General features: G+C 43.0%; 1 protein-coding gene across 1 annotated transcript in view; it reads left to right on the top strand.

The window, feature by feature from the left end:
* Positions 1–16,692, top strand: part of LOC144607205 (unconventional myosin-Va-like) — a 94,982-nt gene that overhangs the window by 42,792 nt on the left and 35,498 nt on the right. The window contains exons 16-25 of the mRNA XM_078423886.1: positions 414–511; positions 2,829–2,915; positions 4,915–5,023; positions 5,712–5,923; positions 7,450–7,606; positions 8,349–8,588; positions 9,914–10,147; positions 11,973–12,066; positions 13,279–13,427; positions 16,413–16,640. Coding sequence (XP_078280012.1) covers positions 414–511; positions 2,829–2,915; positions 4,915–5,023; positions 5,712–5,923; positions 7,450–7,606; positions 8,349–8,588; positions 9,914–10,147; positions 11,973–12,066; positions 13,279–13,427; positions 16,413–16,640 — 1,608 coding nt within the window. The remainder of the gene's footprint in view (positions 1–413; positions 512–2,828; positions 2,916–4,914; positions 5,024–5,711; positions 5,924–7,449; positions 7,607–8,348; positions 8,589–9,913; positions 10,148–11,972; positions 12,067–13,278; positions 13,428–16,412; positions 16,641–16,692) is intronic.

Here is a 16,692-nt window from a genome sequence, read left to right as displayed (position 1 = left end):
GAAGGGGAAGATAGAGTGCAGAGTATAGTTCTCAGCCGTGTAGTGCACCAGTTCCAAAGACAAAGTCCATTATCTGCAATCGTGGAGAATCGGACTCTACCCTAGCTTCAAATAGCCTGATAATGGAGCAGAAGAAGCTGTTTGAGTCCGGTAGTGTGCGCTTTCCAGCTTCTGTACCTTTCGCTGACTATTCAAGCTGTCTGTTCTGTCAACTTCTGTATCTCTTAGTTTGTTCAATAGCTCTGTTCTTGGGACATTTGACAGGCAAAAATTGAACAAGGATCCTTGCCGGTGAAGCACCTTATCACTGTTTCTTGCACAGTAAAAACTGTTAAATTAAGACTAAGCCTTTAATGTTTAGTACCAATTTGGTTTAAATATTTCGTCATGAACAATGCTGTATCTTTCTGTAGTTTCGAGCATCACTCCAACTACTAATGGACACTTTGAATTCTACAAGCCCTCATTATGTTCGCTGTTTGAAGCCAAATGACACAAAGCAGCCCTTTTTGTAAGTAAACTTGTTTCTGCTGCTTTAATGCCACTAAATGTAATTGTTCTGTAATATTTTACAAAATGGTGCATGATAACTATTTGAAAGCTGAGTAAAATATACAATTCTTTAGTTTAAAACAAAATTAAGACTGCTAGGGAAAAAGGCAAATTAATTCTATTTTTGAAGTTCTGGATGTCAGGAGAAATGCATGGGAAAATATTTTAATATCCTTTCATCTCGTTTTCACCTCTAACCTTTGTCATTTATTCCACCCAACTGCCAATTAAACCCCTCTCGTCTCTACCCACCTATCACTTGCCAGGCTTTGTCCTGCTCCCACCCCTTTTCCAGCTTTTTCCTCTCGCTCCTCTTAGTCGTCAGAAAAGTCTTGGCCTGAAACGTTGCCTGTCCATTCCCACCACGGATACTGCCTGTCCCATTGAATTCCTCCGGCACTGTTTTGCTCACAAGTTCAGCATCTGCAGTTCCATGTTTCACCAAGTGATTTGTTTCATCTTTGTCTTTCAAATCATTGTAGATTAATTAACTTTAAGTAAATGTTTGACTTTAAATTGTACAAATAATGACAAATTTGAATTGGTTTTTAAATGTTGGTGGCTTCTGAGCCGTCCAAGAACTATTTCACAAGATCTCTTGCAGAAACCTGTCAATGGACAGTTGGATTTATTCACAAAATGCTGGAGTAACTCAGCAGGTCAGGCAGCATCTCGGGAGAGAAGGAATGGACAGTTGGAGTTTACTGAGAGAAGGCTTCTCCGAATCTTATGTTTGAGGATTCAAGTTGTCTCTCGTCCCACTCTGCATTGAGGGACATTCACACGATCCACACCTCCAGTTGATCAGCCTTATGTAGCCACACATTGTATAAGGAAAGAAATGTGGAGTGGTCTTGTTGGGCTGGATCAAGCATGATTCAACCCATGCTATGTAAATACAAAATGGCACGGATCACAGCTACATTGAAGATTTTTTTGGTACAACGAGGCAGCTGCTTTACAGCGAATGCAGCGCCGGAGACTCAGGTTCGATCCTGACTACGGGTGCTGCACTGTAAGGAGTTTGTACGTTCTCCCCGTGACCTGCGTGGGTTTTCTCCGAGATCTTCGGTTTCCTCCCACACTCCAAAGACGTACAGGTATGTAGGTTAATTGGCTGGGTAAATGTAAAAATTGGCCCTAGTGGGTGTAGGATAGTGTTAATGTACGGGGATCGCTGGGCGGCACGGACTTGGAGGGCCGAATAGGCCTGTTTCCGGCTGTATAGATATGATATGATGATATGATAACAAAAGCGCAAATGTTGGGAACATTCAGGCAACATCTGTCATGAGAAGCCAAGTTAATATTTTGGGGTTTTGAATGATGCATAGAAATGGGCCCTTCAGCCCACTCAGTCCATGGCGACCATGTAATGTAATCCATTTATATTGGTTCTATGTTATCCCACTTTCACATCCACTCCCTACACTCTGGGGACAATTTACAGGAGGCCTGTTCTGTGCTGTGTTGGTGTTCAATGTTCCAGTGGTAGGTGTAATCATTAGAGGACATGAGAGCTTGCCAAAGCACCAGAGATGACCTGTGGACATGGTGAGCTCAAGTGGTTGAGGCTACACTAGTAACAGATGAGTTGGGAGCAGATCCCGTAGTATGTTTCAAATGAGCGATGGCGGAATATTTGGAACTGAAGTATTTTATTTTCCCTCCATGAAGAGCAAGCAGGGAAGCAAAATCAACTGAAAAACTGCCCCAGAAAATGACACTGTCAAATCAAGGCTAGTTTAGTTTGGAGAGAGTGCGGAAACGGGCTCTTCGGCCCACCGACCAGCGATCCCCGCACACTAACATTATCCTATACCCATTAGGGACAATTTTACACTTGTACCAAACCAATTTAACCTACAAACCTATATGTCTTTGTGTGGGAAGAAACCGAAGATCTCTGAGTAAACCCACGCGGTCTTGGGGAGAACGTACAAACTCCGTATAGACAGCACCCATAGTCGAGTTCGAACCCAGGTCTCTGGCGCTGCAAGCACTGTAAGGTAGTAACTCTACCGCTGCGCAATCGTGCTGCCCCATTTGCACGGTTCCATTTTAATCACATAAGGAACTTCTGCCACTGTCTTCATGGTGAGAGGCAGAAATTAGTATGTCATGTTCCAAGTCGAGTTTTAAAGTTCGCAAATGGCTGCAAAATAAAACTTTAAAAGCTGTACAACAAATGACTTTCACATTTTAATAATGCCCAAATCCTGGTCTCCATGTGTAATTAATGGCTATTCATCTCTATGTTGCGAAATGTGCTCCAGGTTTAATCCAAGGAGAATGGTGCAACAATTGAGGGCCTGTGGTGTCCTCGAGACAGTTCGCCTCAGTGCCGCTGGATACCCTTCAAGGTCTGTACCCCCCTCCAAGGTTAAAGTGTCTGACCTTTCAAAAAACTCTGGAAAGTTGTTTCAATATTTGATTCACTGAGTGCATGAACGCTTTTATTTCCTATGTATTGTCATGTACCCTCAAGTTTGCAGCCCCTCTTGGGTGGCAATGTCTCATTGCCCTTTGACTTCATAGCAGCCACATGGTCAGGTAAATGTATAGGAAATGTTCAGAGGGATATGGGCCAAATATGGGCAACTGAGACTAGCTTAGGTGGGGCATTTTGGTCTGCATGGGCAGGTTGAGCTGAAGGGCCTATTTCCGTGCCTTAGAACTCTGATTTGCATTTGGAAACATTTATTTCTACAAAAGAATAGTAAAACCATGTGTAATTTCTAATGGTTAATTTTCATCTGGTAGAGAAACCAAGCAGGATATGCTGTCTAAGTAATGAGGCCCTTACACTTACTGGGGCAGAGATGGTTTGAAAATAGAAATCTAAAAGTTGTTGCCATTAATCAAAATAAATTGAATGAAGTGAAATTGATGTCTGCATAGAAATTACAAACAAAAATTGTCAGAGTTCTGTCTACGCAGAGTTCTGTGTAAAGTAGTACTATACTACTTTACTTTAATAAAGTAACTTGGTTTAGTTTAGGGCAAGTTTGCAGATATAACATGGAAACTGACTCTTTGGGCCACAGAGTCCACACTGACCTTTGATCACTCTAGTTCTGTTATCCCACTTTTTCACACACTCCCCGTGCTCTTGAGGCAATTTAGAGGCCAATGAACCAACATACCCACAGGCCTTTGGGATGTGGGAGGAAGCCCAAGAACTGGGAGTGCGTGCAAACTACACAGAAGGCACCCAAGGTCAGGATGGAACCCGGTCTCTGAGGCAATAGCTCTACCATGGCAAGAGCTTGTTGCACAGCCTTCTATTTAAGTTTATGAATTGCCAGTTGACAAATGATGGATGGGCTTCCACTGCAAAGAAAAAAAATGGATCAAGAGCTGTAAACTCCTCTGCCTAACTGTGAAAGTCATGTTCTTTTTAAGCAGGTATTTCTTCTAATACTGCCAAAACAGGTGTGGCAGAGCTATTTCTTGGTGCTGAAGGCATGTTTCTTGATAAATAACTACAGTTGGAGGCAGAGAGAAGACTAGATCCAGTACAAATGTGAGAACAGAATGTTTCCTTTGTAAACAAGTGTTGGTGAGGCTGCCCTTGGGGTAGAAGCTTTAGTTTTGGTCGCCCTGCTATAGGAAAGTTGCCATTAAGCAGAAAAGAGTGCAGAGAAGATTCATGATGTTGTCAGGACTTGAGGGCCTGAGCTATGGGGAGAGATTGGGCAAGCTAAGACTATTTCTTGGAGCACAGGAGGCTGAAGAGTGATATTGTACAGCTGCATTAAATCGTGAGGGGCACAGGTTTGTTGAATGCACAAGAGCCTTTCTCCCGGGGAGGCCTTCAAGAATTTGAGGACTTGGCTTTAAGAGGGCATGGGTTTAAGTTGAGAGGGCAATGATTTAATAGGATCCTGAGGGAATTTTTTTTCATAGGGTGATGGGGGTATGGAATGAGTTGCCAGAGGAAGTAGTTCGAGGTGGGTACAACAAGGGCATTTAAAAGACATTTGAACAAGTACATGGATAGGAATGATTTGAAGGGAGTTGTGTCAAGCTAGGGCAAATAGGATGAGCTTAGATGGAGCATTTTGGTTGGCATGGACGAGCTTGGCTGAAAGGCCTGTTTCTGTGCTGTGACTCTAACCCTGAGAATCATCATGTGGTATGCTTTTCCCCCTATAGGTAGCTTGTGCCTGACCAAGATCCAATATTCCTTCCATGAAAGTAGGAGGTGATATTGGATTACGTGGTGGTTTGCTTGCAGGAACAGTCCCACTAAATTCCTTTGCAGCTGATCTACTGTGCTCATCCTGTGAAGTTTGCTAATGCTGCATTTTATATATATATATATATATTTAAAAAATTTGTTTTGTTTTGTTTTACCAGATGGACCTACGCAGACTTTTTTAACCGCTACAGAGTTTTGATGAGAAAAAGTGACCTGCATGATGACAAGAGACAGACCTGTAAGAATGTGCTAGAAAATCTAATCAAGGTAATCAAATAATTAACGTTGGCAGGTTACAAGATGGGACAACTGACCAGGTAGTACGGAACTTGGGCTGCATTGGAGTGGTCTCATGGAAGTTGTAAATTGGGCCTACGCTCTTCAGTACTGAGGTAAATCAAGCCCCCTCACCTGAGGCAGTGCAAACTTGAGGCCACTGAACATAAACTGAGTCAGATCATGAGGCTACATACCGCTGAGTTTCATGGGGCCACCTAGCTCATCTGTCCATAGTACGGTTAGACCATTTCGTTATATTTTATTGGACATCCAGTCATACACTCCTGGGGGAGGGGGGGGGGGGCAACATTGCAAAAGCACTAATGCTTTCTAGTTCCTGAAGGCTCTGGTTTCAATATAATTGCATCTCATTCTTCTAAACCCCAATGAGTTCAGATGCAACCTGTTTAATCTTTAGGTAATCCACAAAGTGAACCTTCTCAAAACTGCAGGAAGGTAACGTTGCACTGCAACCTAATTACAGGTCCCAATAATATCAAAAATAAACATGTGGACCACTTCTCTCTTGTATGAAGAGAGGCCAGGGTTCAGTTTTATTGATACAGTTTGTGTTGGGGAGTTGAGTGTGCAAATGTAAATGGAACGGGAAAACTTTGACGTTATCCATACACAATGTTCTGATATTGGTTTCTAAAGAGAACTTTGTCACCTACAGGATGTAAATAAGTACCAATTTGGAAAGAGCAAGATCTTCTTTGGTGCCGGACAAGTGGCCTACTTGGAAAGGCTCCGTGTAAACCAGTTGCGAGCTGCCTGTATAACAGTGCAGAAGGTCATGAGAGGCTGGCTTCAAAGAAAAAAATATCGGCAGACGTACAAAGCCATTATCGTCATGCAGAAGTACACAAGGAGGTTTCTCGCTAAACAGTGAGTGTGGTTCTGTGTTAACCCATGGTCATGTTAATTGTGTAAAACAAGAAATCTTCCATTCCAATAAAGCTGGAGTAACTCAGTGGGACATGTTCCCAATGTTGGGGAAGTCCAGAACAAGGGACCACAGTTTAAGAATAAGGGGTAGGCCATTTAGAACTGAGATGAGGAAAAACTTTTTCAGTCAGAGTTGTGAATCTGTGGAATTCTCTGCCTCAGAAGGCAGTGGAGGCCAATTCTCTGAATGCATTCAAGAGAGAGCTAGATAGAGCTCTTACGGATAGCGGAGTCAGGGGGCATGGGGAGAAGGCAGGAACGGGGTACTGATTGAGAATGATCAGCCATGATCACATTGAATGGCGGTGCTGGCTCGAAGGGCCGAATGGCCTCCTCCTGCACCTATTGTCTATTGTCTATTGACAGGCAGCATCTCCGGAGAGAAGGAATGGGTGACATTTTGTGTCGAGACCCTTCAGACTGGTTAGTGATATGGGGAAACGAGAGGTATAGACGATGATGTAGAGAGATAAAGAACAATGAATAAAAGATATGCAAAAAAAGTAACGATGATAAAGGAAACGAGGCATTGTTAGCTGTTTGTTGGGTGAAAACGAGAAGCAGGTGCGACTTGGGTGGGGGAGGGATAGAGAGAGGGGGAATGCCGGGGCTGCCTGAAGTGAGAGAAATCAATATTCATACCACTGGGCTGTAAACTGCTCAAGTGAAATATGAGATGCTGTTCCTCCAATTAGCCTTTATCCTCACTCTGGCAATGGAGGAGACCGAGAACAGAAAGGTCAGTGTGGGAATGGGAAGGAGAATTAAAATGCTCAGCAACCGGGAGATCAGGTAGGTTCAGGCCGCCTGAGCAAAGGTGTTCGGCGAAACGATCGCCCAGTCTACGTTTGGTCTCGATGCATTCCCTATTAATGGTTCAATGGAGTCAAGCTCCAATGTCTGTTCCACTTTGGTGCCTGATTAGCAGATTTTCCAGACTATATGATATTGATTACGGTTCCCAACAAATTTGAATTTACTTTTTTCAGATATTACGTGGTAACATAATATTTTTGATGAATTTAAAGGGAATGTGTAGGTAAATGGTTCTGGTCAGTTGGAAGAGTGTAGGAACTGGGGCTCCAGTGAGCAGAGGGGTTGGGAACTGAGTATAGGGACCAGGGCCTAGGGGAGGGAAGGAGTATGCAAACCAGGGTGGGGAGGGAGGATGTTGGCAGAAGTACTGAGAACCCAGTGAGCTGTGGCGGATGGAGTATCGGGACTAGGGTCATGATGAGGGGGGAAGCGGAGCATGGGAACCTGGTGGGTGACGGCACGAGGGGGTGGTAGTTTGGGTCCAGGTGAGGGGGGGGGGGTGCATAAGAGTATGGGAACCGAAAGTCCTGGAAACTGGTCTGGGAAGGGGAGAAGGGGACGGCATGCCAATGTATGGGAGCCTTGGCCCAGGGAAGGCGGGTAGGCACCATATACTCGTGATGAAAAGCACACATCTTACTCTTGTTTAGATTTGTGGAGTGTTCCAGGCGAACGAGGGCTGCTGTGACCATCCAGAAGCACTACCGGATGCTGACAGCACGGAGACTCTATGTCCTCACCCGTAACTCGGCAATTGTAATTCAAGCTTGGGCTAAAGGCATGGCCGCAAGGCGAACGTATCGCAAGGCAAGTTTTCAGTTGTACGTCTTCAATGAAGAATTGGTAGAAACGAGGAACTGCAGTCTTGATTTACTTTTTTTTTTTAAAGTGCTGGATTAACTCAGCGGATCAGGTCCCATCCCTGCGGAACATGGGTGGGTAACACGTTGGGTCGGGACTCTTCTTGGGAGACTTGTGATGTTTACCTCGGAATGGCAGAGGCTGAGGGGAGACCTGACAGAAGTATATAAAACGATGAGAGACATAGATAAGACAGACAGAACCTTTTTCCCTTCTTGGAATTGTAGGTGAGAGGGGTGAAGTTTGAAGGTGATGTGCAGGGCAAGTTGTTTTGTTTTTACACGGAGTGGTGGGTGCCAGGAATGTGCTGCTAGGGGTTGTGGTGGAGACCGATACGATAGTGGCATTCAAGAGGCTTTTAGATAGGCACACGGAAATGGAGGGATATTGATCACGTGCAGGCAGAGGAGATGAGTTTAACTTGGCATCCTGATCGGCATGAACATCGCAGGCCAAAGGGCCTGTTCCTGTGCTGTACTGTTCTATGACATCCTGAGGAGATGACTGATGCTATATAAATGCAAAGCTGTCTGTGGATGTCTTCAAGACTTGTTTGGTATTGCCCTTAAGTATCAAATCAATAACCGTAACACCAGCATGTTGGTGAGGGATGGGAAGGTGTTCAAATATGTGTTTAAGATGGATCATAAACCGCTTTGCAATTGAGGGGGAACATGTTTTTAATTAGATGGTGCAGGAGCAGAAGGCCATTGTCTTGCAGAAGTACGTCCGAGGATGGCTGGCTGCCCTGAGGTATGGGAGAACTCTGCGCGCTGTGGTCTACATACAGTGTTGTCACCGCCGCATGATGGCACATCGTCTACTGAAGAAGCTGAAGGTGGAAGCTCGGTCAGTTGAACACTACAGGAAGCTGAACAAAGGAATGGAGAACAAGATCTTGCAGCTGCAATGTAGAGTGAACGATCAGGTGAGGGGGAGAAACGTGCAAGTAAGTGTCTCGCAACATGAGTCAACCCATTCATACATTTATTGAATGGGGTGGGGTGGGGTGGCAAGGTATGTGGATGGTTCAGTACTTTTTTAGCCAGTCTGTTTGAAATCTGCTTTAAGCCTGTGTTGGCAGCTTGATAGGCATCTGGTTAGACCATGTTTGGAGTATTGCATGCAGTTCTGGTCATCCTATTACAGGAAGAACACAGAGGCTTTGGAGAGGGTGCAGATTTGCCAGAATTCTGCCTGGATTAGATGGCATTTGCGAAAGGGGAGGTTCGACAAACTTGGAGACACAAGGAACTGCTGATACGACTGTTCTCTCAGGAGCTTCTGAGGCTGAGGGGAGACCTGATAGAAATATACAAAATAATGAGAGGCATAGATAAGGTCTTTCCCAGAGTGAAAAAGACAAAATGTTGCCTCTTTCACCTTAAAGATACGGCATAGCTATAAGGCAAAAGGGACAAAGTTTGAAGGAGATAAGCTGTGCAACTTTTTAGAGGGTTTTGGATGTTTGAAATGTGCTGCCAGGGGTGGTGGTAGAGACAGACATGGTAATGACCTTTAAGTGGCTTTTAGATGGACTCATTGATATGCAGGGACATGGATCATGTGCCGGCAAATAAGATTCATTCAGCTCGACATGTTCAGCACAGACAATGTGGGCCAAAGGGGCTGTTCCTGTGCAGTAATTTTTCTATGTTCCATGAAATGCCAACAAAGGTTGGTGAATGGAATGATTAATTTTAGAAATAGCAATAATATGGGTAACATTTGTCAGAAGTGTCAAGTTGTGTTGGAAACTTTATGGGCATCTGGTTAGACCATGTTTGGAGTATTGCAAGAAGTTCTGGTCATCCTAAATAACTTTGCGTTTATCTTTTATGCAATACGTAGACAACAAAGATATTAATGTCATCTTAATTGAGAAAACAAGACAGACAGCAATCTCAAATAATTTGCTCTATATTCCATCACCTGCCCCAAACCCCTGGTCCTGTGTTGCAATGCAAAGTACATTAGTTGGTCTATATCAATGCAAACAATGGACTCTGGCATTGTATGTAACCTTACAGTGATGGTTTTACACAACTTGACCTTGGTTCTAAATTGGTTGTTGACTTGCCTTTGTGGTTTACCATTTTCTTTTAATTGCTACAGTGTAATCAAATGGCAAGTTGTTTCCATTGAATCACCAATGAAATGATCAAAGTGACTGATGTGCATGACAGTTTTGATGCTCCACGTGTGAAGTCTGCTAATGTAACAACAACTTGTTTGTACAATTTCTCACGTAAGACCAAGGAGAACAAAACGCTGGTGGAGCAGATGACTGCCCTCGCCGTTTCTCACAAAAGTGAGATGCAGCGTCTTCAGAATGAAATGGAACGCATTCATCGCCGAGAGGAAGAGACCAAAGTCTTGATAATGCAGGAGATAACAGCAAAACTGCAGGAGGAACTGCAACAAGCTCTCCAGGACAGGAGGGACACAGAAATTAAAGCCTCTCAAGAACTGAATCTATTGAGACGGGTAAGAATGCATTGATGTCCTCTTGCAAAATCCAGTAGAGTGTTGAATGGATCTTGCAGATTGGAGGGTGGATATTGTAATCCTTTAAAGATGGGACAGAGAAAATTGGGAAGAATGGGCCAGTTCAACACCAGAAAATTCAGGTATCAATTATATAGGATGTGGTTAGGGGGCACTTAGAAAATATTAACACGTTTTAATAAAGTCAACAAGGATGTATGAAAGGAAAATCTTGTTTTGATTAAGCATAATAGTTTTTGAGGGTGGAACTAGCAGAATAGATGGTGCAAAGTGGTGTATTTGGATTTGGTAATCGAACAAGTGATTAGTGTATAAAATGTAAAGCTTGTGGGACTGGTCCATGATTGAAAGTCTGACATGGAACAAAGTAGGAGTAACTGGGACATTTTGGGGTGCAGATGGTGTTAGTAGGGTACAGGGGGGATTTGAGATTGTTCAAATACACTATTGATTTAAATGAGGAAACTATGTAATATTTAAATTAAAATGCTGGAAACTATTCGGTAGGTCAGACAGCAACTATGAATGAAAAACTGATGACATTTCAGGTTGCAGATCTTTCTTTTGTATGGCTATGCCAATGTGGTCAAAACTGCCATCAATATTACAAGATTACTATTAGCTCAAGAAATACTGTGAACCAATCAAGATTCACAATGGAATGGGGTTTGCTTTAATGCTGTTCTGGGCACCATGCAGTAATGACTGTCTGTGGATTCATTCGGACAATTTTTTTGAAGTAGCAACACAATGGGATAGAGTGGTAAAGAGGGCATATGGTAAGCTTGCCTTCAGTCAGTCCGTTGAGTATAAGGGTCAGGAAGTCATATTACAGCTTTATAGGACTCTTGTTGGGTTGATTCGGAGTATTGTGTGCAATTTCAGCTGTTTAAAAGCACAAGCTACCAGGGTATGTTGGGAAGAAAAGTTTAAAAATTAATATTGCAAAAAAATCTAACTGGTGCTACAACATCCATTGTAAATGGTAGTGCTCACCTTTTTATCTGTTCTACATGTGACTCCATTTCCACACCATTCACTGTTTGGAGGTAGTTTAGCAAGGCCAAGGCACAGCTGAGCATAGGAAGGAATACCCTTGGATGAATCAAGCTCCAACATTCAGAGCTCAATGCATTCCAGGCTGAAGCTAATAGCTTGACATTTTATCCATTGCCATCAATGTTCACAGTCAACGTTTTAGTTTAGTTTATTGTCACATGCACAGAGGTGCAGCAAAAAGATTTTGTGTGCTAACCAGTCAGCAGAAAGACAATACATGATTGCAATTCCGCCATCCACAGTGTACAAACTATGATGAAGGGAATAGCGTTTAGTGCAAGATAAAGCCAGTAATGTCCAATCAAAGATAGTCCCAGGGTCTCCAATGAGGTAGATAGTAGTTCAGCACTGCTCTCTGGTTGTGGTCGGATGATTCAGTTGCCTCATAACAGCTGGGGAGAAACTGTCCCTGAACCAACGTTGAACAACTTTATCATAATTGTGTGACCAGCAGCAGATGAGCTGGGTTAGTTTGAAAGTGCCATCGCCCTTACTGTGCTTTTGCCTTCCCAGGTGAGAGTTCAGTGGACACTTGGAACCATCACCACACCTTCCATGTTACACACTTGCTGACTTGGAAACGTATCACTATTTTTATCATTGCTGGGTCAATATCTTGGAATTTGCTATAATCACCAACGTAGGGTTACGACAGTCCAAATTATTCTGCAATTATTATTTTTTAAACAAATTTTATATTACATTTATTTCAGTTGCAGTATGACATGATTTGGGTTTTTTTCAGCACCTTGTTGTTCTCGAAAAGGAAAATGGTCAGTTAAACGATGAAAAAGAAACTTTTAATAAGCTGGTTCTGGAGCAGTCAAAGATCATTGAAGGTTTGGTTTTTTTCATAGTTCATTGTGATCTGTTTGTAAAAGTTATGTATTCTCTTGCTAACCTTGCATAATCAGCATTGCACCAAATAGTACTATAGTCCTCACCAAACAGTGGCTTATTGTTAAAGTGGTAAACTGGAAATTGTCAGTCAGGCTTAAGTTTATTCTTTGTGTGCAATGATGCACATTTTAACCAGCATTTAGTCTGCACCTTTAGTTTAGAGATACAGTGTGGAAACGGGCCCTTCGGCGCCCAGTCTGCGCTGACCAGCGATCCCCGCGCGCTAACACGATCCTACTCGCACTAGGGACAATTTGCCGAAGCCAATTGGCCTGTGTCTTTGGAGGGTGAGAGGAAACCGGAGCACCCAGAGAAAACGAACGCTGTCATAGGGAGAACGTACAAACTTTGTACAGACAGCACCCATAATCAGGATCGAACCCTGGTGTTTGTTGGTGTAAGGCAGCAAATTTACCGCTGTGCCACCCTTAATGTATGGCCCTAGTAGTGGAATAGTCAATCAAAAGATGGAATAAACTTGGAACCCTTTACAAAACACAAAGGACTGCAGATGTGGGAAAACTAAAATAAAAATGCTGGAAACTCTCAGCAGGTCGGGCAGTATCTGTGTTTAAGAGAAACAATTGACGGTTCTTTCATGAGAATTCCATGCGCGTGCCTGGTGACTGCTACTGGTCTCTCCTCACCTGCTAGAATACTGGTTTGGGTTTATTGGTGTCGGGTGTACTGAGGTACAATGAAGAGCTTTGTTTTGCATGGTTTCCAAACAAATCAGATACGATCAAGTCAAACTCGAGTACAATACGTTGAGCAAAGAGGAAGATAGAGTGCAGAATATATTTCTTAGCATTGTCATGCATCAGTTCCATTGACAAAGGCCAATGCCCACAATGGGGTAGAGGTGAATCTGATGGTACCCTACTTTATGGAAGGATCATTCAGAAACCTGATAACAGGAGAAGCTCTTCCAGAGTCTGGTGGTAGTTACATTGAAGGTTGGGTGAGCATCTGTTGAATGCAGCCCCTCCATACTAAATATAAACATAGAACACAGAACACTACAGCACAGGAGATTATTTTGACTTTGTATCATGTTCAGCATGAACATTGTGGGCTGAAGGACTTGTTCCATGTGCTGTACTTTTCTAAGAGTGAACACTTTTTTTTTTGCTTTGCTTTGTACATCAAAGACCAAGTTGCCCTCAAGGTGGCATCAAAGAATCGTCAATTGCAGGCTGAGATTGAGCAGGAGCGGTTTCACTATCAGAGTCTGATGAAAGAATTCTCCCGCCTCGAACAGAGATACGACAACCTGAAGGATGAGATGTCCTTCATGAAGGTAATTCTACTTCAGTTTTGGTCTGCGAACTGGAAATATTCTGAAGCTATTTCAGTGCATTGTTATACATCCTGACAAAGGATATATAATTCTGTTGGTTTAATTAATTAAGAGTTTAATTGTCAATGAACTGATGATGGAACAAAACTCTTATTTGAGGCAATGTAACTGGCCTGTAAAAACAATATACATAAGTAATGAAGAAGGGTCTCGACCCGAAACGTCACCCATTCCTTCTCTCCTGAGATGCTGCCTGACCTGCTGAGTTACTCCAACATTTTGTGAATTAAAACCTTCGATTTGTACCAGCATCTGCAGTTATCTTCTTACACACAAGTAATGTTGAGTAAGCAAATCAATGGCCCTAATACTAGTGCAAAATGAACTGAAGTCCTTAATGCATCAAAGATAGTTCATAGTTTAGTTAGTATTTTGTTGTGTTCAAGGGCCTGATGGTTGTTGGGAAGCTGTTCTTGAACCTGGTGGTCACTATTTTCAGACTTGTGTACCACCTTCTGAATGGTACGAGTGATATGAGAGCGTGGCCAGGGTGGTGTGAGTCACTGCCTTTTTGAGGCAGTGCCTCCTATAGATCCTTTTGATGGTGGGGATGTCACTACATGTGATGGACCGGGCTGTGTCCAACACAGATTTATGTGAAGGACTGTAAAGTGCCTCCCTTCACGAAAAGGAGGCCAATTCCGTCAACCTAAGCAGTTGCTCAGGAATGTTACATTTTTGGGGGAGATAAATCAGAACGTTTAATTGCATTTTGGCTTGCAATGGTGTGGAACTTTCAGTCTGTTTAGCCAATTTTATGTTCTAATTTAAAAGTTTACAAATTGTTCACGTGTTTCTGAATGCTAGATATTTAGAAGACTGGCTGCTTTGACAGCCAGCAAAGCTGTGGGAAGTCCTTTGCTAGCTGTTGAACATTGAGGACTGAGCTTCTCCAGTGCTGTCTTAAAAGCCCACCAGTCATCAAAATTCAGCACCACAGTGCTAGATGTTGGTCCCTCGATCTCTGGGATGTGATTAGTGAGTGGCATGTCCCAGCAGGGATAAAAACAGAAGATGTTGGAGACACTCAATAGGTCAGACAGCATCTGCGGAAAGAGAAGCACCGTTGACATTTCTGGTCCAAGACCTGTGATAGAACTGGATAAGAGTCTGAAGAGGGGTCCAAAATTGAAACGTTGTCTGCCCATCCCTTCCACAGATGCTGCCTGACCCATTGGGTTCCTCCAGCACTGTTTTACTGATGAATGAAAACAAGATTAGTATTGCTGAGAGATTGTTGGGGGGGGGGGGGGGGGGGGTATGGGTAGGACAAGGAGAGTACCGGGGATGGGGCAAGACCAAATTGGTTGATGCAGTTGCTGCTACTTTATTTGTGTCCTGAGTTGAGAGTGATGGCCGTGGGATGTTCCCAACAATAAGGATGGTTAATGGAGAGCCAAAAAAAATCTTGAGCCAGAATCACAGCTGGATGGTTGTTTCTGAGCTCTCCAGCATCTGGCAGCTGTGACACTGCCCTCAGTGAGTGGTGCTGGATCGATGCCTTCACCAGCAGAATAGGTGACTCAACTGGCTTTCTGTCCAGTGAAAATACAACAGGAATCGGCTGTTTGATTACTTTGCCTTTGCATTAGTGAGAGATCAGTCAACTTGGGTTTAATTTTATTGGCACACGTGCAGAGGTACAGTTTTCTTTTAAAGGAGACAAAATGCTGGAGTACCTCAGCAGGTCAGGCATAAACTATGGACAACATGGATAAGTGATGTTTTGGATCTGAGCTCTTAACAGTCTGAAGAAGGGTCCTGACCCAGAACATCACCTACTCTGTTCTCCAGAGATGCTGCCTGACCCGCTGAGTTACTCCAGCACTTTGTCCTTTTTTCCCCTGTAATCCAGCACCTGCAATTCATTGTATCAAGTTTTTTTCCCGCATGTTATCCAATTAAATTAGGCAGTAATACACATGGATACAATCAATCCAAACTTGGTCAATAGAATAATGGGAAAGATACAGTGTGCAGAATATAGTTCTCAGCATCGTCGTGCACCAAAATGTCTGTTGGACAGCTTTTGCTTCCACAGAAATTGATCTTGTCTTCCAGTGCTAACATCAATGGATTTTCTGTCCTCTGGTTCCCTGTGTTCTGAATCCAGTGTCTCAAAGCAGATTCAGCATTTTGACACCTGGAAGTAGGGCGATGTTCATCTAAGAAACATCTGGCACAGCAGCACGTTCCCAGCAACCATGCGTTTATTTTTAGCCCTGCCATTTCGAGAGAAGAGCAGAAACCTTGGCCACTCTCAGCCTTTCCCTGCACAGGACTGTAATTCTCTCTTTGCACCATAATTTCTGTACTTTCTTGCTGAAATTTGGCATTCTGTACTAATATGTTTTTTTTAACTCGTGGATCAAATTAATTCAAGGCACGAAAAATAAATGTTATTTCCCTGTAGCATGGTTTAATTAATAGAAATTATTCAGTTTAGAGATCTAGTGTGGAAACTGTCCCTTCAGCCCATCTACAATATGCTGCCAGTGGTGGTGGAAGAAGCAGATAAGGTTGTGATATCTGAGGCTTTTAGATAAGCACATAGGCAGGTTAATGGAGGGATATGGATCTTGTGCAGCAAAGATTAGTTTAATGTAGCATCATGTTCGGAACAGACATTGCGGGCAGAAGTGCCTGTTCCTGTGCTGGTCTGTTGTATTTGAATCTTTAGTCCATGGCAGAATACTCAACCATTACTGCATGCTCAATGGCACTTTCAAATGCCTTCTGGAGGGGATGAATGAATGCATATAACCTGTCACTGTTTTAAAATGTACCTCCTCTCAGCAATGAAAGCCTAAGTAGAATCCCCTTGACAACTGACATTTGTTGAAATAAACTAAAATAAATTCTGGTTTTAAATCTTTAGTGGAGAGTAAATATGCTAACGCACTGATATCTTACTATTTTTGCTAGTATCAAGAGCCTGAAAATGTGAACAAGATACTAAAGGAAGAACTCGACCAGCAAAGAAATGTCAGCAATTCTCCAAATTGTTCCAGTGAACAAAACAGTGCCAGCTGTCATTTACTCAACCAACTTGCAGCAGCCACTGAAGAAGTGGAAATTCTTAAAGAGCAACAGATTTGGCTTCAATCTCAACTCCTGACAGCAGAGAAGAAGATTGAGGCAATGATAAATAAGGTAATTGGCCTCTACCCAATTAGTAATTCATCTTAGGTGGGTGCCTTGTGAG

This window comes from Rhinoraja longicauda, chromosome 28 (genome assembly GCF_053455715.1).
Source record: "Rhinoraja longicauda isolate Sanriku21f chromosome 28, sRhiLon1.1, whole genome shotgun sequence".
Classification (NCBI taxonomy): Eukaryota; Metazoa; Chordata; class Chondrichthyes; order Rajiformes; family Arhynchobatidae; genus Rhinoraja; species Rhinoraja longicauda.
The sequence above is the reverse complement of the archived record's forward strand: the minus strand, read 5'-3'. Positions and strand labels throughout refer to the sequence as shown.